The sequence below is a fragment of the Puntigrus tetrazona genome, chromosome 8 (genome assembly GCF_018831695.1).
Source record: "Puntigrus tetrazona isolate hp1 chromosome 8, ASM1883169v1, whole genome shotgun sequence".
Taxonomy (NCBI): domain Eukaryota; kingdom Metazoa; phylum Chordata; class Actinopteri; order Cypriniformes; family Cyprinidae; genus Puntigrus; species Puntigrus tetrazona.
In genome coordinates, this window is record NC_056706.1 from 7,136,168 (window position 1) to 7,159,404 (window position 23,237).

The 23,237-nt window shown below is 38.8% G+C and overlaps 1 protein-coding gene across 12 annotated transcripts in view; it reads right to left on the reverse strand.

The window, feature by feature from the left end:
• Nucleotides 1-894: 894 nt before the first annotated feature.
• cep350 (centrosomal protein 350) overlaps nucleotides 895-23,237 on the reverse strand; it is a 31,731-nt gene continuing 9,388 nt past the window's right edge. For 5 of the 12 annotated variants that reach the window (XM_043246331.1, XM_043246339.1, XM_043246333.1 and 2 more), the window contains 30 exons: nucleotides 21,986-22,608; nucleotides 21,483-21,607; nucleotides 20,141-21,033; nucleotides 19,569-19,719; nucleotides 19,222-19,367; nucleotides 18,807-18,978; nucleotides 17,510-17,763; nucleotides 17,218-17,387; nucleotides 17,013-17,123; nucleotides 16,184-16,324; nucleotides 15,531-15,658; nucleotides 15,026-15,133; nucleotides 14,760-14,926; nucleotides 14,483-14,685; nucleotides 14,090-14,277; nucleotides 13,269-13,356; nucleotides 12,984-13,127; nucleotides 12,738-12,895; nucleotides 11,010-11,132; nucleotides 8,696-8,934; nucleotides 8,021-8,211; nucleotides 7,638-7,797; nucleotides 6,909-7,069; nucleotides 6,612-6,748; nucleotides 6,390-6,472; nucleotides 4,299-6,277; nucleotides 3,495-3,968; nucleotides 3,257-3,403; nucleotides 3,024-3,146; nucleotides 895-2,906 (listed from right to left, as the gene is read on the reverse strand). In XM_043246331.1, coding sequence (XP_043102266.1) covers nucleotides 2,745-2,906; nucleotides 3,024-3,146; nucleotides 3,257-3,403; nucleotides 3,495-3,968; nucleotides 4,299-6,277; nucleotides 6,390-6,472; nucleotides 6,612-6,748; nucleotides 6,909-7,069; nucleotides 7,638-7,797; nucleotides 8,021-8,211; nucleotides 8,696-8,934; nucleotides 11,010-11,132; nucleotides 12,738-12,895; nucleotides 12,984-13,127; nucleotides 13,269-13,356; nucleotides 14,090-14,277; nucleotides 14,483-14,685; nucleotides 14,760-14,926; nucleotides 15,026-15,133; nucleotides 15,531-15,658; nucleotides 16,184-16,324; nucleotides 17,013-17,123; nucleotides 17,218-17,387; nucleotides 17,510-17,763; nucleotides 18,807-18,978; nucleotides 19,222-19,367; nucleotides 19,569-19,719; nucleotides 20,141-21,033; nucleotides 21,483-21,607; nucleotides 21,986-22,608 — 7,949 coding nt within the window. In that variant the 3' untranslated portion in view covers nucleotides 895-2,744. The remainder of the gene's footprint in view (nucleotides 2,907-3,023; nucleotides 3,147-3,256; nucleotides 3,404-3,494; nucleotides 3,969-4,298; nucleotides 6,278-6,389; nucleotides 6,473-6,611; nucleotides 6,749-6,908; nucleotides 7,070-7,637; nucleotides 7,798-8,020; nucleotides 8,212-8,695; nucleotides 8,935-11,009; nucleotides 11,133-12,737; nucleotides 12,896-12,983; nucleotides 13,128-13,268; nucleotides 13,357-14,089; nucleotides 14,278-14,482; nucleotides 14,686-14,759; nucleotides 14,927-15,025; nucleotides 15,134-15,530; nucleotides 15,659-16,183; nucleotides 16,325-17,012; nucleotides 17,124-17,217; nucleotides 17,388-17,509; nucleotides 17,764-18,806; nucleotides 18,979-19,221; nucleotides 19,368-19,568; nucleotides 19,720-20,140; nucleotides 21,034-21,482; nucleotides 21,608-21,985; nucleotides 22,609-23,237) is intronic. The other 7 variants (XM_043246342.1, XM_043246336.1, XM_043246340.1 and 4 more) reach the window with 6 other exon arrangements.

Below are 23,237 nucleotides of genomic sequence, written 5' to 3' on the forward strand. Positions count from 1 at the left end.
CAACAATATGTTTGTTTCAAACTACAACATACATCTCTGGATTCTATTAGACTTATGTAAGCCAGAGCAGGCTTGGCCATTTCTAGGACTTTTATTGACACCTTGATCCATTCGCTCAGAATAACCCTTTGCTTAAATATTGACATACTGCTTATGTGCCTCTTGTCCAAAGTTTCTGACTGGGCACATTCCATCCAAGGCAGACTTTAAACATTTTACACAAGGCACATGTCCCAATTACTGTACACTTTGCTATTACAATTTATTGTGAGAACAACTGAATGTGTTGAACGAACAAAATTATTAGTGCTTTCAAATTATTATCGTAACCAGTTTTTTACATCATATATGTATACTGTATTTATTATGTATATATAAATAAACACATTAAGGCATGTATTTAAGAAAAATGCTATTGTTACATATGAAATATATGTATAATATAAAATACACACTGTATCTGAGTGTATTTATGTATACATAATATACACAATATATTTTACATAAGAGCAGAGGTCTGTACTTTCTTGACTGTATCCAATAATTAAAATCACACTCCTTTTTTCTCACGTCCTAATCTAGTCCAATAAACCTAAAACTGTACATTACTAATATTGTTGGCTCAATGACAATTTTCTTTGTTAAAATATTTGGATAAAAGCAGCTGCTTAGGGCATTAATGTTACTTGACATGTTAACAACCCTGAAGTGAACATAGCATTAATAATGTCTATTTTGGTGTTTAATTTAATGCTTCATGTCAGAGGATAACAACAAAACTGGGGTTTTAACAGCATTTAGACATTTTACTATTGGTTTAAAAAAAGGCTCTATTTGTACATTCTGTTTATAAAAAGCGATGACCAAAAAAAGTGTAAAGATTTGTACAGCATGTTATGACTGAGAAATGACGAGATCTTTATTTACAATTTCCAAAGGATCAGTTCAGTTAACAAATATATCTATAATATGTACATGGAAGCAAAAGGAACCACGTCCATTTTCACAGCAATCTTCCATGAGTCCACTCACGGGAGATAGGCGTCGACGATATTTACACGGGTAAAACAATTTACAAGTCTTCAAGTGCACCTCTCTCACTCACAGTACATCATTATAAATACACATACACTTAAGGGATGCGAAACATTTCTACAACCTATCAATTTAAAAGTAGAAACTGATTATCAAACCACTTGTGCCACACGTATCCTAATTTCCCGCCCACAGTTAAAAGTTTAAATGCATTAGCCAAAAAGACTATTAGTAGTAGCCTATTCTCAGAACGAGGTAGAGATCTCCGTTACCTATATAATTAGACATGCTATTGGATGAGCGACTGATGCTGGGTATCAGAGACTCTGTTGCTGCATAGATGAAGTTTAACCCACTGACACGGCACAATACTCTAGATCTAACCTCACAATGATGCTGCAGGTCATTATCGGACAGACTGGCTCAGGAAGTACAGCTTTTAGAGAGGCGAGGAAAGGCTGGTTACAGCTAATTATACGCATAAGATGATAATATGTTTCATATGAGACCAGGCTTGTAATGGAGATCGATTTACAAACAAATATGTACATCACAGTATTCATGGATAACAGACGAGATGGATGTGCTGAGCCCTTGAGGAGTTCCTCTGTAAAGTACACGACGAGTAAAGCGCCTTCTTTAAAAGTAAACTAATGTGTCCTTGTGCCAGGGATAGCGTAACATTACCACTGGTCTTTCTTTAAACACAAAAATGATGGGTACACGCACAAAGTAAGGCAGAAATGTACATCTTACAGTATTAGAGGTTTGTCCAGCTATGAAGAACGAAGTTAAGACACGATTAAAGCCAAAAGGGACTGTTTAAAGGAAGGCCGGGAAAAGTCGCTCGTGCGTGAGCAAACGTAACAATGGAGGCACTTAAAATGAATGGGATAAAAGGCAAATGTTAAGGCTAGAACCCAGCATGTCCGTGTTTAACACAGTTCATATTTTTCAATTCAATCTTTTGGCATCCAGTAACTGTAGCAGGTGTTGCCAATACAACACTGTTGTGTATGGACCAAAACAAAACCATTACGAGACGTTTTCCTGTTGCTTTCTAAAAGCAGAGTTAAATATCATTTATATATTTTTGCATTCAACATTATCTTGCATCAAATCCCTTTACACTGTATTGCCATTTCAACATTCAATTTGTACTTATTGTGCTTAGTTCTGCAATTAATCATGTCAATGGTAAAATAATCTAATTTCTTTAAACACTTTCCAATGTTACTTTTAAATTCAAATGTTACTTTTGTCAAAAAATAAATTAATAGAATTAAAGGAAAAAAAAAAACACATTTCTTATGATACAATCTAATTGGAAATAAAAACAAGTCTTTAAGCCTTCAGGTCTGTCCTGATTTGACCCTTGTGTTTTAATAATAAGACTTGAGAATGGCAGAGCCAGTTTTAGCAGCAATGATGAATAGACACAGTATGGGGAATCTGGACCCAAACAGCTGCTACAATTAACACCGGACCATCAAGAGCTGAATTCATCAGACTTCCCGGATGAGAATGTGAACATCTGCATGACAAGTCAGACCTCTGACAAGGTCTAGAATCCTGAATCCACAATTCCCGTAGCCTGCACAAGCAGACTGAAACAGAATTCCTCAATGAATGTCTCTTTATGCCAAATCCTCCGTTTTTTGTTTAACAGAAGGTACCTAAAACATTTCTCTGTATAGATGAGAACACCATCAGATAGTTCTTTTGGACTTTTTCTCTTGGATTTGGGTCAGCACATCAGCTGTGTCTTTTAGCAAGGCATCAAAAATCCCATCAGCAAGCTGCATCTTTACAAATAGTTCATCCTCATCATAGTTCACCCACTGGGATTCCTCCTCATGCAACTCCTGGACCTAGAAGTGGAAGAGTAATTATAGACTTGTGCATTTAAATGTCTAGATAATTTTTTTTTAAAAGAGCACAGTTTTGCAAGACACCAGCATTCTAACTGTAAGGTTAAATACACTCACCAGAATGTGGTCAACTCTGTCTCGCTTTTTCCGTCCAAATTTGATCATTTTCTGCCAGTCTGTTTTCTGGTTCTGCTCTTTCTTTAGTCCACATAACTTTAATACCTCAGTGGTGACAAATTCCTGCATAAATATATACAAAAAATAAACATACTTAAATTGTATATAATAAAATATAGAATTAAAGTGACGAGACACCACTTTCCTTAAAGCACTAATAAGACTTTGCTTACCTGGACTGTTGTGATGTCATTGGGGCATTTCACCCGATGGAAGTAGGAGGAATTAAGGCGACGTGGCTTCATCCATTGTGGCTGATCAACCTTTGGATCTTCTGCATAGATGTCTTGAATGACCTCCCATGATAAATCAAAGACGGCCTATAAATAAATACAACAGCAAAGATTTTTTACTCGGCTTCCTGGAAATCCTTTCAAAATCTCGCCAAAGTTCAAGCATCTCAATCCCTACCAGTTTGTAGCTTTGTTGGCATTGAGCTTCCAGGTCACTGACTATGGAGTCTCCTTCCAGGAAAATATTAGAGGGTTGAGGTTTGGGTACTCCAGTCAGGCTTGGTCTACCATGACCCAGTTTGCAGCTTTTCCAGATCTCCTGAGTAGCAGCGATGACCAGTTTCTCCACCTCCTGGACAGTGTGAGGAACAACCATGGCAGGCTCCTCCGGTTGCTTCATCTGCACAGGAAGTTCAGGCCTGGGAGGTGTTTTGACTTGTTCCCCTGCACCCAAACTCAAGGCGCTAGAAACCCCATCTTGCTGCTGTTGACGTTTTTGCTTCTGCTGCTGTTTTCGTGAGCTGAGACCAAAGTCCTCATCGAACCAGTCCTGCTCGTCACCAAGGACATCGAAGAGCTCACGGCTCAGTTCCAGCTCTGCCAGACGTTTAGCTAGCTCTTCCTGTCCACTCGTACCCAGGACAGGACTCTCCTGTTGAAAAAGCATAGTTGACACTAATCAAGATCACCTCTTACAACTTCCATCATCAAGAGAAGATCTGATTTAGCTTTACATTGTCTTTTTGAACTTTGTAACATACTGCAGGCCTAAAAAGAGGGTTTCAAGGTAACATCCGCCCATTGATGTCTGTCAATACAGCTGGAAATGTAAACTTAAGCATTACACATCAGCAATGTTATCAGCCTGTTGGGTAAATCATTTACTCCATTTCAATAAATAACTTTGAAGACTTAGTTATTTTTAACTGGTTTCTCATTTTATCTATTCGTATATAATATTCAGATAAATAATGACACTTACAGGTCTGTTGCAATGCTCTGGAGATGAAAGTTCCTCCTGATCATCATCAAAGAAGGTGCGGAAATTGTCTGTCTTCGTTTTAGATGAAGACCTGCTCTGAGACTTAAAGTTGTTGCTTCTAAGTCCATCATCTTCATTGATGAAGTCTCTTTTCAACTGATTAGCAGCTGATAACTTCTCCTCTTTGTCTTTCTTGATCTTCTGAAATTGCTTCACCGCATCACTTAAGAAGTTTTCCACAAGTTTATCTGCTAGGGTAGTCAAAGCCCTTTTATTATTCAAGTCTTCTCTATTGTCAAGACTGGCTTCCTCGATTGAAATGTCATTGGATTTCTTATCTCTGGACTTCTTATCTTCATCCAACAGGTCCAAAATGACTGCTGTTGTTTCCTCTTCCTGCTTTTGTTTTTTAGAGGTCTCTTTATCCAAATTATTGAGCAGTGGAACAACATTATCAACAGATGTGTCCTCAAATTCGAGGATGATGTCCCTGTCTCCGCCGTTAGGTACTGTGTGCTGACTTTTGTCACAGTCCTTAATGATATTGCAGTCAATATCATTAAAATCCAGGTTATGCTGAGATTTAAAAAAGGTGCTTTGCCCAGTGGAAAGCTGTTTGATGTTAAGTTCCAATGGCTTTTCATGCTCATCCAAAGGCTCTCTAGTCTCAGGATGCAAATCTAGGTCAGATTTTTCTCCTTTAATTTTGTTTAGCAGATTTCTGTGCTCCAACTGTATCTCAGAACGTTTGTTTTTACTGTTTGGCTGGTCATCACATGATGAATCTTCATCTTCAGTATCTGCACTGGCCTCAAATTTCTCTGGAAGATGGGAGATCTTGTCCGGTGGGGCAAATATACCATGTTTTTCCCTACACTCGAAGTACACCACCCCATCGTAAGTTCCGTTGTTACTTCCCTCAGGGTTGTCCAGTTCAACCCCGGCCCAGAATCCATTGGCAAAGTTAGTTTGTCCCTTAAATCTCAGTGTCCCTGGTTGTATATTACTAACCAGAACCCGGTCTCCAATGCAGAAGCTTGGCAATTCGTCCTTTACTGGCAAAACTGGCATTTGGGGCTGTGGTGAAGTTGAACATATTGAATGACTTATGATGTCTTCTTTAGAGCCTTTACCAATGCTATTGAGGTCTGCATGGCTTTCATTTTGGAAGCTGCCATTAGTACTTCCTGATCTGACACTTAGTTCTTCTTCAATTTCCTCTTCACTGCTGTATATTGGAGACTTGACAGATTTTTCTTTAGGCTCTGGGGCATAGGGTGATGTAGGCTTTGAGTCATGATTATTCTCCTTAAATGACGACCCAAAGGAAGACTCGAAGTCATCATTATAGCCATCACCTGAAGGTGATGGTGTATCTTTCATTTTTGGTGAATCCTCCCTCTTGGACAATGAGAAGTCACGGGTATATGAATGATCTATGGCTGAAGGAGTCTTTTCAGCTGAAGGATAGTCTATATCATTTGATTTCACCACAGGAGAGTCAGTAAATCTCATACTCTGTGCAGCGTCTGCAGAATCTTCAACTGCTGGCTTATCAGCATCTTTCTCAGATAACCTCCCCTCATCAAATCTGGGTTTCATGTCATTCAGCGAGGGAATCTGAAGCCCAAGGTCCAGTTTAAGCAGAGGGTACGAGTGTTGGTCAGATTGGTCATTCTCAGACCCCTCCCACTTTGCATATTCCAGTTCCTCCATAATACCTGACTTGTGACTAGAGACCACACTCTCATCTTCTGAAAGGAGGTCATTGGCCTCTGGCCTACCAAAATATTTTTTGACTGAGGGGGCATCTTCTGATTTCTGGCTTGGATACTCTGGACTACGCAAGCTCCTCAAAACATCCATATGTTCTGGACTTCCCATAATTGGAGTTGGAGTAACTGTAGGAGGATCTTCATCCGAGAAAATGTCATCATGTTCTGATGAATACTTATGAAGTGTTGATGGTGCAACATCATCTGTTAACAAAGACAGGAAACAATTTTAACATTATGTATACATTTTTAATTTTGATCCAAATCAGTATTGTTACTGACAATAATCATGTTTTTAGTCTAAAAGACATTGCACCTTTATCTGCTGATGTCTCTGTGGGCACAATCTCGGATTTCTCAGATTCTGTGACGATCTTCCAGTTCTTGATAGTCTCAGGCCTAAGTAAACATGTAAACATGCGTCAAATGTTATGGGAGGTATACAAAAAAAAGAGGGAAAAAAAAAATCTGAAGGAAGAGTAAAAAAAAAAAAAAAAAAAGAAAAAAAGAAAAAAAAAAGGTAAATTTCAAGGCTGACCTCTGAAGTGGAGGGGGCTTGATCCGAGGCTTTTCAGTGGCTGACGTGGGAGTTTTAATCTGGGGTTTAGTAGCTGGAGTGCTGTCTGGCTCTTTGCTCAACTCAGCCTTGGTCTTCTGTATAAAATCATTATATGACTGCAGAACCATAGGAAGACAAACATTAACAAATACAGCATATTGACATTTTTTATAGCCAATGAAAAAAAACCCCAGCAAAATAATACAGCAAGACAAGTGGTTTCTTTAAGAAACAGCAAACAGAAATAGGTCAATATGAAAGGTTATGATGACTGACCTCCAACTGTTTCAGCAGACTTGCTTCCTGAGCTTTCAGTCGCTCTTTTTGCCTCTTCTTTTGCTCTTTTTTTAGCTGGTACACCACAGATTTGCGCTTACGGAGCTCATCTTTGAGGGCACGAATACGGCTCTCAATATCACTCTGATCAGATGTGGTTTCTGAGGAAAGAAATGACCATTGTCAAAACATTGTCTTTGCTAAAAAAGAGAGCACTACATATTTGTTTATCTCCATAATGTTTAGAAGTGACAAAATACAACATTCAAATAAAAAAGAAGCACAATTTCTTTTAGTACGGTCTCTTTTTAAGACAGGTTATCTGTATAAGGCAGGTAGACTCATCTGGTCTTCTATAACATGACTAAGCCATTTGATCCAGAGAAGTGCAGAAGAGATAAACAGAGCATTATATTTTGCTGTCACAGTGTGTCCTCTTTCTGCATTCGCATATCCAATTTAGAAATTATGTAAAGGATAAACTGTAACAGGCAAAATTAACATACCAGGTATGTTGCACAAAAAAAAGGACCAAGGATACAACTGATTAAAAGAGCAAAATGCTAATGACTACTACAATCAAATTCATTTAAATAAATAAAATATTATAAAATTTGAAACTATTCTATATTTTGCATTCTTCAAAACAAACAAAAACTGTCTAACATTATGGTGACAGAGCAAATTCAGATAACTTTCATAGATTAATGGGGTCAGCAAGGATCTTACCGGATGGAGTGGCTGAATGAGGGTCACTGGTGTGGGCCTCATTGGTCTTGGAGCTGGAGCGCACCTGCATCTTGCTGCTTCCGCTGATGCCAGTTACAGTCCCAGAGCGGTTACTGTCTGAATGTCGGAGAGAGCTGAGGCTGGCTTTCTCTGGAGGAGACTGCAACACATACAGAAAGAGGGATCCAAGGTCAGGACATGTAAATTGCACTCACCAAAGAGAGCTATAAACCAATCTTGTTTAATGTAACAGCACATAAACAACTTTGGACTACTTGAAAGATGCATATCCAGTATGCAATAATTGCTCATAACACACAAACAATTAGATGAGGATAATTTTTTTTTTGCTTTTTATAAAACTCAATAGGTTCAGTTTTCACCTGTTTGCTGTCTGTGGCATTAAACTCAGGTGAATAGAGGGTATCAGGGGCAGGGCTGTTGCCTGTATGAGGAGAATGGAGTTCAGAAACAGGTTGGTCTGAAGAAGAGCTGGCCAGCTGCTCTGGAACTGACAAATCGGTGTGCACGCTGGACACAGATAATGCCGGGGAGTCATCTTCACTGCCTGCTTCTGTGAGAACATGCATACAGATACACAAAATGTAACAGTTCAATTAATAATAATTAGTTTTACGCTCTTGTACTGATATACAAAACTAGTGAGCATTTCCAAGGTATATGTTTTTTTTTGTTTTGGTTTGTTTTTTTAATGTTTTTGAAGTAAGTCTTTCAAAAATGGTGCATTTGTTTGAGCAAAAATACAGCAGGAAAATATTTTCAGCAGCCATTACTATACAGTTTTCAAGGTCCCATGATAAAATCATCTTCATATGCTGATTTAGCTCTCAATAAACATTAATTATTAAACAGCCTAATTCCACGTGATATTTTTGTAGAAACCATGACACATTTTTAGAAATAATTTGTCTTTTGATCAATTTAATGTGTTCTTGCCAAATTCTTATGGAAGATATAGATATATACCAGACATTCTATAGACAAATATTTTCAATATCACTTTCTTGCCATCTCAAAGTCTTTTTCACACTCTTCACCTTGTCCTGTGGGGCTCTCTTCTCCACCGCTGGTTTTACTGCGCTCACTTTCCCGGCTGCGCTGCTGCAATGGTGTTCTATTGCGTGGCTGCTGTTGCTGTTTTTCCCAGACCGCCAGAGCTTGTTTCTCCATGCGGCGCACTTCGGCCTCCTCCGCATCCAACCGCTGTCTCCACTCAAGAAGCTCCTCCGCATGTCTGCGCCTCTGCATCAACTGCTGTTCCCTTTTAGTGAGAAACCTACAGGACAGAGAGCGAGGGAGACAAAGGGAGACAGAAAAGGCAGAGAAAGGAAGAACAAGATTGTGTAAAGCAAAGTGACACAATTTGTAGACAGACCACCACAAAAGCAGGCAAAGCAGAATAATGCCACTCACCCACCTTCTTCAAACACCAGATTAGTCTCTTTTACAAAGTATGTGCACCAACACAAACCCTCATACACACACACACACACACACACACACACACACACACACACACACACACACACACACACACACACACACACACACACACACACACACACACACACACACGCACACACGCACACACACACGCACACACACGCACTCACTCCAAAACATGCACAGCTCCACACAGAGACCTGCATTCATTTTAATGGGGAAAAAACCCTATTTGTATCCTCAACATCCTTATCAGGGTGAAACTCATGCATCTGGTAGAACTCATGGGTGACACACATGAAGACAACCACCTGACAAACTGAAACACGCAGGTTCCTCCCAGGGTTTGACAAACAGTGTTAGGCTTTTGTCTCTGTTAGTGCAATCTTGCAAAGGAATTATTTAATTGTACATTTGTATTAAATATATAAATAGTGCTTTGACAATGCAAATGCATAGTTCTTAGACTAGCTAAAGCACATTTAAAGTGAAATTTTAATAATTAAAACTTTACAAGCTTTCTTTAGCACGCTGTGCCAGGTAAAAACGTGTGCTTCGCTGAAGGCAGATCATTATTTTTTTCAGAAACAAAGTCCTCCATGTATCATGACTTTGGTCTGTTACATCAAACCCGCCTGGCTTTTTCATTGAGGTTTAAGATAATTAAAAACATGTTAGAGAAAAACAGATGGCTTTATCTAAAAGCAATCGTCTTGCCTCGTGAATACAGCGGCCATCTTCATCTAACCATAAATTGTATTATGTTGCCTCAGTCATATATACTCATTAGCTCATCGCGGGCTACACTTATTTAATCAGGGGCTGGAGTTAAGATTTACTGTGGCCATTGGGCAGATGAAGAAGTCCTAAACTAGCATTATTCAGAAGCATACCATATATCAGTCTGCCCGGCCTGTCTGAAAAGAGATATTCCTCCCCGGTCTCCACTCACCACAATACCAAGATCAAAAACTGATTTAACAGAGATGCTTTGTGAGTGGTGCACGGTTGAAGCTCACAAAAAGTTGAGGGAATTATATTTCAAAAGGTATATTTTGCAAAAAGACAATCCCTTTTTAAGATCATCAATATTGTCTGCATTGATTTACATGACAATTAAGTGAGTGAATAATTAAATCACCCTTATTTCTGTAATGCTAAATATATTTTATATTTTAAAAAAATATATTAATATTAAATATATTAAACATTTTTATATTACATAATCATGTAAAAATAATCGATGCATTAGAGAACAAAAAAGATAAAATGGCAAAAATGTTGATGGTCATAAAAACAGGTTTCATGTATGCAAAATAGACTTTTATTTTTCCCTTTCGAATTTAATGTAAAAAGTTGACATGTTTTCGTGAGATTCACCTTAAATTCCGTTTACATATTAATAAAAAACAAACTAGCAACAAGGCAAGGTCCGGATATGACAGGATCACACCACAGAGACAAAAGACATAAGAACCAGAAATCACTCATTTAACTCACCATGATTTAAACAAGTCTGATCTTTGGCTTTGAGATTGACTGTAATCATTTTCAAAACATTTGACTGTATTTGATCAGAAAAATAATTCTCAAAAACCCAATCACAAAGGATTTGGCAAACCATTTAATCATTAGAAATAAAAATAATCTTCCCCAGTCAGATAAATAACTATGCTTAATATTAAACTAGCTTCAGCCAAAGAATCAGATTATTTTAGCATGGTGTAGCCAGTTCATTTTCATCCATCCATTCATCACTGCATTCCTCTCTCTGTTTTTATCACCACCCACCCAGCTGTGGCAGTGGATGAACAAAAGCATGCTCCATGGGAAATAGGTGTTGAGAAAGGGGAGGAGGAAGGGACGGGACAGGACGGGAAGAGAGAGGAGGATTGTGGGTAACTGTACCTGACCAACTGGCTGTAGATAAAGAGCTGGAATTTGGGGTGGAGTTTTGGGAGACAGACAGACAGAGAGGCCCAGTGATGAGCCGTAAAGACAGAGAAGAAATAATGGACAGGAGAACAGTGTCTAAGGAAGAAAGACAGGAAAGGACAGTCAAAAATCAAGAAGTAGTGTTGTAGAAGAGAGAAACAATAAAAGAGAAGAGAGAGAGAGAGAGAGAGAGAGAGAGAGACATAAGAAGCACAGATATGGAGACAGAAAAAGAGATTGAGTGTAAACATGTGTATCCTTATTTTTTGCTAGTTACTGTGCAGCAAAAACACCAACCAGTTATTGAGTTTTAGTGGTTACCTACATGCTTCAATTCCTTAATAAGACACTACCTTTAAGTGTCATACAAAGTCCAAAAAGTTTACGAGTAAGATGAAAGGTCTTGGAATTACAAGCTTTCCTGGAAACATTTATCTGCCCCAAACAGCAGTCTGGAGTCTCACAAAACTATTTGTGAGAAACACCTGTGTCATATTTCAGGCTTCCTAAAATGAAAATAACAAAAAAATCCCCCAAATTTTAAATGCAATAATACTATTTTTGAAGAGAATTATTCACAAGTATGTTTGTCATGAACACCTGTGAATATACATAACGATAGTATGAAGACATTCATGCTAATTACATTTTTTGGGGTAAATATAACTGTTCATGCTATAGATCTATGACCCAGACCTTTCGTTATGAAATTAACAAGCTTTTTCAGTAAATTAACTAAATAAAGCAAAAGACAACAATCCCAATTATCTCTGCTTTTACAAAAAGAGCTTCCCAGACTGGATTACAAATCACTTTGAATGTGGTGCAGGATAAAGTATTTATAATGACGAGTACTGAATAAATACAGCCGAAAGTTATACAAAAGAGATCATCATGCTATTAGTGAGAGCTAGAAAGTGAGCAGAAGTGTGTGAACGATACTACAATCGCAACGCAGCATGTGATTAGTTAAATCAGACAAGCGTGAAATCCCTTTCCCTCTGTGTACCAGTTTTATTCGCATGGCAAAAATAGTTGTGTGTCAGTGCTAGGAAAAGTTTTTGAACAATGGTACGACCCTCACCAGTTGTCAATATATGATTGTAAACAAGAACCTGTTGTCAAGGATTGAGTGGCTGAATATGTGAGAATGAGATCACACACACAATGGACAAAGCGTTTAGAAAACATGTGGAGGTTATGAAACGCATTAGAGAAACCTCATGACCTGCAAATAGTTTCAAAAATCACACTGGCAGAATGTATATCCTGTTTACCAGTGGCTTAAAGAAGCTGTTTTCTATTTCAGATACGAATGATTCCTCCATTCATTAAGGGAGAGGGGTGTTTTCCTACACAGAGCACGCTTATGTTCAAACCAAACACTATGCACACAGAAAAACACTTTAAAATGTCAGCAAGCTGTAGATGAACCTTGAAGAAATGGTTATATGGTTAATATATGGTTAATACTAATACATGTTATCAGTAGCATTAGCTAATATTAAGAAATGGCACATGATTACATTAAACATTCACTGTTTGGCCTTCTTGAAAGAGGTTTACATTAAATAACATATGCATAAGGTCATTAAAGTTTGGTTAATATAAATCACTTTACAAAGCAATGCGTTATTTGAGAGGACAGGAGGAGGAAGAGATGGAAGGATAGAAAAGCAACATGCATAAGGGTTTATTTACTTTTCGTCCATGTGAGAACGCATCTTTTTGAGTTTCTGCATGATGCTGCTGGTTTCACTGCCAGACACGGACATGGGTGAGGGGCTTCGAGTCTCCGTGTCTGTCACAATCATGCTGGGCGGAGCCGACTCCTCCGCCACACCTGAAACAGGTGACTCCTGCAGATGCAAAAAAAAGTGTGAAAAAAAAGATACTTAAAAGATACAAAAAAGGTAGACCAAGAAAACAATCTTTCAGTGGACTGACCAGCTTTGTGTCCGCAGTTTTGAGCCGCTCTTTCAGTTTGAGCGTTGTGTGCCTCATTCGTTCGATCTCCTCTTGCTGTTTGAGGAGCAGCTGTCTCTCCCTCCTCGCTGCTTTATTGGCCTCCTGCAGTCGTTTGATCTCAGCCTGGGGATAAACAACACAGGAACATTTGGCCTTTAAACATGACAACATTTAAGTAATTCAGTTATGACTATTTAATTTATTATTAATTTATTTGCAAGTGTAGCTTAGAGATCATCTTATCAATCCACATGTGATTGTCACCTGTTCCTGCTGTAGCTTCAGTATCAGGCCTCTTTGTTTCTTACGAAGGGGTGGCATCTTATCGTCCTCTCCTTTATCTCTGAGATGCCTAGTGGGAAAGAAAGGAGAAGAGGAACATGTCCCTACAGTTGATCACACCACTGTGACTGGATTCCTATTTCGACATACGACTTTTAAACATATTTAATTTATGAGATGTATACCGCTGTTTAAATGTTTGGGGACAGAGTTTTTTTTTTAATTCAAAATGCACTAAATTGAGTTAAAAAAGATATTAAAATATTTATATTTTTAATAAATTCTGAACTTTACATTCAAATAATTCAAATAAACCATGTACTATGGTTTAGACAACACAAATGATTGTAACAATAATACATATCTTTTGAGCACCAAATATAATATTAGAATAATTTTTGAAAAATAACTTGACACTGAAGACTGATTTTGCTGATGAAAATTCAGCTTTGCCTTTAAAAGGAATAGATTTTTAAATGTATTCCTTTATTTTTAAATTGCAATAATGTTACTGTTCTAATGTCTTTTTGATTAGGTAATTGGAGCCTTATTGAACACTGATTCCTTTTAAAAAACATAAAAAAAAAGTTAATGATGCTTTTAAACAGTGCATTTATGAGTTATGATGCAGAGAATATAGAGTGGAAAATGTAGGGTGAGACAAATTACAAGAGCAGTCATTTCAGAGGCAGTGAATACTAACATAAACCAGAACGATTATTAAGAAAGCAAATCTGGTCAATTTTGATTTCATGTTGTTTTTAATATCTTTTTTCCTCAATAATAATAAATTTTTGTCCTGCCTCTTCTGGTGTTCCAGCCAAGCCAGTTCAGCCTTGGTCTTCTCTCTGAGGGCTTTCTGACGCAGACGCAGCAGAGAACTTTGATGTTGAGCACGAACTTCCTCCTCCTTCATGTACTGACGCACCAAATCCATGGTGAACTTAGAGAAGCTATCCTGGCCACTTGAGAAAGGCATGCTGCCATCCTGCTGTGCATAACATGATACGGTGCAGGGGAAAAACAAGAGTTGACTCACTTATCCATCCCATACAAAGAGCTTCTTAACACACTAGGAAAATACAAACAAACTCCAACTATGACAACCAAATAGAAAAAAACACAACAGATTTGTTTATACTCAACACAACTGGACTCAGAGTTATGCTGCATGAGCAGAGCTGACAGGACATCACCTTTGAGCTTGCTCTGGGGCTGGATCTGTCATGGCTGTGGTCGTCGTCAGATTCTGGATGAGGACTGGGCTTCCTGTCCAGTGATTCGCGGCGGTGGGCCTCAGATGGTAAAAGAGAGCGGAACGATCTTTCCTCAATGTCATCCTCTGTCATAGAGTCATCAAACTTCACAGAGTACTCCGTAGCGATAGAGGCACTGTCTGCTGATTGGAGGAATAGACAGGAAGTGGTCAAAACCACACACATTTTTGCTTGTACTGAAAAATAAGAGCTTCACCTTTCTCTTCAAGGGGGCTGCGCACAGTGTCTGAGCAAAGGGAGTCATCGGCAGCAGTGTGAGCTTGGTCCTCCACTGAACTACTGATCCTGACCTTTCCTGGTGTCTTCCTCTCCTTTTGATCAGAATTAGGTGGACTCAGCGGGGTACTACTGCTGCCGCCACCACTTAAAAAAAACAGAGAAATTAGCATTTACACACTGTACGTTCTATAAATCCATTCATTTGGGCTGTAAAAGTCAACTAAAATGAAAATATACTATTACCTAATAGTGGGTCTCCTGGAATGGATGGACTCTGAGAGGCTGTCCGTTGGAGTCTCTGCCTCTGATTGACTCTTACGTCTTTCAGGAGACAGCTCACTCTTCCAGCTACTGGAGAAGATCCAAAACATCATCATTACTGAAGTACAGATCGCGATCACTAATATGACAAATTTTAAAAAATCTTTCACATTAGAAAATAGAAAAAGTGGAACATGGTTAAAAGGACAGTTCATCCAAAAAACCCATTATGATTTACTCAACTCCATGTTGTTCCAAATCACCTGTCATGGATCTCATTTTTCATATGAACTTTTGCATATTCCAACTTTCAAGATCCAAAATCCAAGGTTTGGAACGACATGAAATAATGACTGGTTTTTGTTTTGCGATGAATAATTATTTTAATGCAGAATATTATCTGGCTTTTATACTTAATGAAGCTAAAGCATGGTACAGGAAGATGAATCAGAATATTGAATGGCTGTGTCTGAGGTGAGTGAGTTACCTGTCAGTGTGGGGGTGTGGCTGCTGCTGTTTCAAACCGTGGTTGTGTTGTTTCTGATACAGGGTTGTAATGGAGGGGCCAGGGACACTTAGCGTTCCTGCAATCTGTGAACGAGCCAGCTCTGTCATCTATAGGGAGAGAGAGACAGTTAAATACACTTTTAATCCTTCAAGCTGACTTTAAAGTAAGGGCTGCAGTGCCTGGAGGGAGGATACTTTACACTCTGAGAAGATAAGCATGTAATCTTGTTTCTAAACATTTGGGGGTTTTCTAGCCTGCAATTAAATACCCAAGAATGTGTGTAATATATATTTTAGTAGGACTGAGAATCCTTAAGCATTTGCTTATTTATTTTCATTGAGTAAATCAAGATTCCAAAAAAATACTGTGTGTGTGTGTGTGTGTATATATATATATATATATATATATATATATATATATATATATATATATATATATATATATATATATATATATATATATATATATATATATATATATATATATATATCTATATTCTATATATTCTAGATTAGTAAAATCTCTAATACTATTTTGAATGTATTCTTATGCATGTCTTCTTGTAATAAACTTTACAGAAACAGATTTTAAGGACTCAATCCAGGTTTATTTGGTGAACAAAAAAAGCTCACCTCTTTAATGTGTAATGCCGTTTCCGCTGTGTGGCGAGCAGCCTCAGCCTGCTGGTTTATCATTTTGCTTGTGGCCTCATGCAAACCTCCTAATGTCTGCTGTTGAGACTGAAGCAAACTCTCTTGCAACTCTGCATGGGCCTTGAATAGAACAATAGCAGCCTTTCATTAAAAACATTCAAATCACTTAAGGCTTCCATTTTTTACTTGATCTGAATCTGATTTCTTGATCTGATTTTGATTTCATCATCCTTCCCTAATAGATCAGATGTGCTCAACGTCAGTCTTGGAGAGTTTTGCTCCAACCTTGACAAAAATCAACATACCTTCTCCCTGATGTAAAAAAGGGCACTGCCATTTGTGTCCTATGGGTATAGCTTCCGTTCTCAACCATGTCCAACTATTTTTAACGGTTTTGCTGTTTGGTAAAATGGGCGTGTCTTATGTTATTTTAATGCATTATCTTAATGATGAACATACTGGTTTGTAGTGCAAATAGTTTTACTGTTTACTGCACGTTGTTATTCTCCTCATTACTAACGTAGCATCTAATGAACCAGAAGCTTTGGCTAGTGTACCCATTAAACCTTGATTAGAGTGTTCAGGTGTGCTTGGTGGAGTTGGAGCAAAACTCTGCAGGCTCTTCATAACCAAAGTTGGCCACCGCTGTTGTAGATTTATTTATACATGTAAACTTTTTCAATACTGTAAAAAAAAAAAAAATGCACCAGAATACCAGTATATCGGAACGCTCCTATAACAGCTTTCAAATTAAAGTACCAAACCAAACTGACAGATCCTAAAATGTTAACAGAGTAATGCAAATTACCCGTGCAGCTTTCTGTCTGCTTTCTTCCAGTTGCCGTTGTGTTTCGAGGGCTTCTTGCTCAGCCTTCATCCTCAGCAAATACAGTTCACGCTCATGTCTCTGTTGCTGAGACTGCAATAAAACAAAGGTTAAAAGTTACTCTCAAATTCGTGGCCACATGACCAGAGCAAGTAAGACAATTGCTTTAGCAGGTGCATAACTTCACCTTGAGAATCTGAGCGAGCGAGACCGTTTCCTGCTGAGCGAGAGACACGCCTCTCACTCGCTCCACATCGCCGAGCTGTCGCACGGACTCCTCCACTGCATCCAGGTAACTGAGCTCAGCAGACAGGCGCTGCTGGAGGACCCCAGGAGCAAACTGGAGCTCCGCTGAACCTGGGGACACATAGAAGAGTACGTAAACCAATTTCATTTGTGAACTCAATTTCTTATTATATTACAGCAGACTTCTTTAGATCTGCAGTTTCTTACAAGTTAAATAAAAACCCAAATGTTACCTGGAGTCCTGTGATCTGTTCTTCCTGGGCTTTGAGTATGGGGTGACGGGTTAGATTTAGCCCTGGCAGCTGATGAAGAGGATGAGGAGGAACTTGGCAGAGCTGCATGAGGGGAACCCGACCCCTTGGCAGACCCTCTGATTGAGATACTTTCACCTGGAGACAACCGGGAAGAACCAGAGCTGGCTGGAGAACCAGCGGCAGGAGTTGTACGAGCGCTTCGTGGAGATTTCTTTCCCTCAGAGCCAAAATGACTAATGAAACAAACCAGGCAAATAAAAATAATTAATAGGAAGAATAAATATTACTAATAATATTAGTAGTTGGATTCAGTAAACTATTTTTGAAAAAATTATAACATCTTAAAAAAGCAACAGATTTTAATAGCTGTAATAATTAGATTTTTTATTAATACACTTTTGTTATGATTATGTTTTTGTTTTAACAAACCAACTTCAAAGATTATTTGACAAGACTTTCTAAATAAAATCCATCTGAAATATGAACTTTGAGCAGAAAATACTAATAAAATAAAAAAAAATAAAAATACAAGCTAACAGGTTAAGAATTAAGATGATGTGACCAACCAAAACTTCCAATAGTCCAAGTATCTCTTAACAATAAAGTCGTTGTGCTTCAGTACGTGGAAATTATGTCCAAGAATTGCTCCAATGATGGGAGTATCCTTTAAACTTATGTTAATCTATTTAAAACTCTCTGCTGTTGTAAAAACCCACCCAGAAACCACATCTCTAGAAGATACAGCTCTCTGAACGCTGAAAACGCAGGTAGGCATGAAGGGAATCTGACTCACAAGCTTCAACAAATGCCACAGGGAGGCTCGAATGTCACACTAGGGGGAAATATCTTATTGGCAATGAGCCTGACCTGCAGCACAGCTAACCTACTGAACAAAAGAGTCAGTGTATACGTGCACATTGCCTCCCGCCTCGTTTCTGAGGGGATACAGCAGGCTGAACACTTATACCCTCCACCTGACATATATCAGTACTAATATTGACACTGGCTCCTCTGGGTTCTAATAATTATGATAAACAGGAACAGCATGGATATTGCGTTTAAAGATATTTCCGGTCTGTGCTCAAAATGTCTGAGTTCATGTCCGGGGGCATGCAGACTAGCAAAATGGTAATGAAAGAGCACTGCACTAGTAAATAAAAACCAAAGCTTTTCTCTTTTTAAAACTATGCCCACATTAATAACAGCATGAAGATACATACAAGAGGCTGTCCAGATGCAGATATCATTGTGAGCTAATGTGTATACCAGACCGTACCTATGGATGGAGTGGACTGAGACACCTCCCAGTGTGCTATCTGTGTCCACGCTTCTGTGAGAGCTGCGACTTGATGCCTTCTCTGAGCCGCTCTTCTTAACACACTCAGAAGGGAGATCTGAGACAGCAGAGGATGTGTTTCGCTGTCCCTCCAGCAAGCTCCTTTCTGAAGCTTTAGGAATATACACAGATAAAATTTAATCAGATAGGAATTTAATCATGATGCAAAAATGTCAGTGTTCAAAACCAACATAAGTGAAATTGAATGAGTATTGCTGATTTTACAAATATACTGGTGTTTTTGTATCAGTACTTCTGATATATCCCTATAGGAATGTACACAGAGCACAGACACAGGTTTCACACTGTACCACACTCAAAATCACATGACGTGGCCCTCTATAACATATCTGACCTCTTTTGCTGCTTGAGCTGGCTGAGTGTGGAGAAGAGAGAGGTGTTAGAGCTGGTGAATATTGAGATCTCTCTCCAGCTCTGTTACTGTATGCAGATCTGCCACTTAGCACCTCCTCTGGAGGACTGAACTGACCGTGGCCATTACTGTGGAGAGAAGGCATCATAGTTTACTAGTAAGTATATGATTAGCATGGGAAATGTGAGGGATGGTATGATTGTAGAGCAACACTGCCCTCTTCAGGCTAAATACTAAACATTTTTTGTTTACTTCAGACTGTTTAACAATTTTACAAACGGATATACAATATAAGTATCTAATGAGCAACAAAAACACTTTAGCTTTACCTGAGTCCATTGGGACTTTTCTTGGATGCTGACTGGCTGCTGGCGTGTGAAGAAACAAAGTCTTCCTCATAGACCATTCCATCCAATGAGCTGGCACCAGACAGAGCAGAGCGGAGAGCTGGAGAACTCTTACCTCCCCTCTCTTCAATGGCTACAAAAAACAAATATGTTCAGCTAAATTATAAACAATTAATCACAAAAGTGTGGGGTCAGCAACATTTGTTTCAAAGATGCATGAAAACAAAGATGTATTAAAAAGTGACTGTAAAGATACGCATTATGTTACAAAAGTAGCCAATTTCATATAAATGCTGTTCAAATGATAAACACTAAACTGTTTCCAGCAAAAAAATTAAATAAAAATACAAAGACCATACATTACAAAATATTTGTATTATTCTAATGATTTTATATATAATTAGATTTTAAAATGGTCTAATATTATATTTAAACATTTAAATATTAATAGTTTTGACTACGTATAGAAAATATTTTTTTTATTATATTTAATTATTTTTTGGCCTTGTTCTAGCACACAAAGTTAAATAACAGGTCATTTTTGAAGTTCTCACCTTTGCTGTAGCTCATGTTCTTTGTAAATATATTAATAACACTGTGTGGGCTTCCCTTAGCCAGTTCTTCCCATGGTCCATTGCTTCCACCTTGTCCAATACTTGACACATTAAAGGGCAGGTGCTTCTCTGCCTCTCTCTGAAAGCGTGAAATTGGGTTCAAACTGTCTCCATTCAGATGTGCACTGTATCCTGTGGTTCCCAGTCTTGATTTGGGCAGCTCTTGCAGGTCTTCGTCAGATATACTGCCCTCACTCAGCAGAGGACCCTCGCTGATAGAACCTCCGCTGGAATCCAGCTCAACTTCCTGAACAACGGGCTTTGGTGGAGAAGGAGTCTTGCGTGCGTTTCTAGAAGTGAGGCCAGGGGACACGAGTGTTTGTTTGTTCCCAGTCTCCATCCTCTCCCTAAAGCTGTGCAGGTTGCCCACACCAGGAAGGGCCTGATCATAGGTGCTCTGACCAGCAGCAAGCAGTTTTTCAATCCTCTCGACAAGGTCATCGGAATCTGTTGGATTCTCTCTGACCGGCGGACTGACGGGTTTGGCCCAGCAATCACTGTTAGGGATTAAAAGACCCGTGCCTGTATCCCTGGCACAACCATAGTTTATTCCGGCACCGGCTAGTTTACGTGCCTCGCTCTCAATGCGGCTGGAGAGAGAGGCAGCTGTGGCCTTGAGAGCCTCAATACGGCTCATTTTGCGGCTTATAGTCGAGGGAAACGCAGCATGCGCAATTAGGGACTCTCTGTTCGGTAGTGAAGGTTCTGGATCAAGTTCTAACAGCTGAGAGAAGATGTGGCCAGAAGGAGGCGCTAGGGAGCTGCTGTCCCTCAGAGCAGGACTACGCTGGTCAGATTGAAGCCAGGGTGACCCTGCAAAACCCAATCCATTCCTACAGAAACAGTGCAAGACAAAAGTTGAGTTACATATGGCATAAATCATGTAATCTCACCAAAATAAGTCAGTTTTAATCCATTTTTAGAAGCATCCAGTGTTCGCTAACTCAATACGCAGAAGACGCCGCCAACTGCTTGCACTTAATAGTGTCCATGGAAACAGACTAGCAACAAACACTTCTCGCCAAGCACTGAGCTGACGGATTAATCTGTTCTTACAGAAGTACTTGAAATAAGAGCATGTCATCTTCGTAAGGGAAAACAAATGACTTCCCATTTAGGGAAAGGGGATATTTTGTTAATCTTTTCAGTGCTTAGAACAGATAAATAACAAAAAAAAGGAAGCTCTTTGGTAGAAATAACGAACAGAAGCAGTTTTTTAAGGTGGAAAACCAAACAGTACATTTAAGATACAGATGATGGAATGGGATTGTGTATGTTTCACCTGGAGAAAGGAGGCTGGCATTGCTCCGTAAGGGACAGATCACTGCTGGAGGTGGCACTTTGAGGTCGATCGTGTCTTTTGTTTTCTTTATCAGACTCTCCAGATGGCTGGTAGACTGGTCTCGGCTGCAATGTAACAACAAAAAAGCTTAAATTAGAGGTCAATCATTATGGATTTTGTCTAGACATCAGGGTGTCCAATAGTTAAGATAATCGTGATATTCAGATATTATATAGCTATAAGATTTGAATAGTTTTTCTTTTTTTTTTTTTTTTTTTTAAGTTAACATTATGAAATATCATCACAATTTACATTAACTGTTTACTACTGAGACACTTTAAAAGAAAATTCAAGCGATCAGCCTTTAATTGACATAGTCATTCATTAAAAAATTACAGATGACAAACTTTTGAAAAGCAGTGTACCTAAAAACTGCCAACTAAATCATTATTGTACTAAAACAAGATGTTTTATTGAAAAAAGGCTGCAAAATAAAGGTTTACCTGCTGGACTATGTTTGTTTCGGCACAACCATTGATCTCTTCTCTGAGCTGAGTCTGTTCCAAAAGAAGTTTGGTGTATGTTTCCTGGAGCCGCTTCTTAATTGGACCTTCAGGTGCGACGGGGCCCTTGGTGGCCCCTGCTCGTTGTCTCCTGTAAAGCTCCTGTAGTCGTTTATTCTTGTTCTCTTCTTCCTCTCGCTGAGCTCTCCTCTCCTCTGCTTGCCGTTTTTTCCTTTCTTCTTGTTTTTGAGCGATGTACAGTCGCACTGCTTCTGCATCATAGTGTCGTTTCTTTGCCATGGGATGCTCAGGAGCATCTGCACTCTTGGTAGTCTTGGCAGGGCTGGCACTACGAGAAACTCTGGTTGAGGAACGCACTTTCGAGCGGGGCGCTTTTGCCCTCCTGCTGCTGTCCTCCTCCAACTGCAGGTCATCTAGTATGCCACGGATGTCTGCTGAAAGAAGGTCTGTGCTGGGGGATTTTCTTCTATCACCCCCAGTTGATCTGGGGGGTCCAGCTGGGTCTTCTGGTGGAATGTGTTTGCAAGGTCTTTCTGCGCTAGTGGGCCTTGAACGCCGGCTGCGCTCAAGACGAGGATCTGAGCTGGAACGAAGAGTGGGGGCTGCAGGAGAAGACAGAGAGAGTGAAATAACATTCATGTTATTTACCTAAAATGTAGTATAATTTGTAAATTTTGTTTTACAAATATTTTAACATGCCAAAAACAAATAAATACGATATCTTTCATATTTAAGTAAATATGGAAGAAATCGTATGAATTCCAACAATGTATACATACTGTTAATGTTCATTAATGTATAGAATAGAAACACACATTTTATTAGCATGCATATACACACACATACACATACATGTATGCACATACATACATGCATATATATGTATTACACACACACACATATAGCAGAAGTTGTGCGCAGGTGAAAAAAATACGCTAAATAATTTTAGATTACTCATTCGTACATCGACATGTTAATACACAACACTGCCCTTTTAGATTAAGTGTATATAGTATTTTTTTTCCATTCAAAGCAAAAGCATAAATCTAGGCTACTTGCTGCCGGTTTCAGAGCAAAATGCAAAACTAGATGAGAACCAGCTAAGCTTCTACTGTGCTCATTTGTAAGTTGCTTCAGCTAAAAGCATCTATTTAAATTGATCATTAAAAGATAAAAATAATAATTTGACAGGCAGCTTTTACGTCACAGGCCTCGTATTTATGTCTGAACT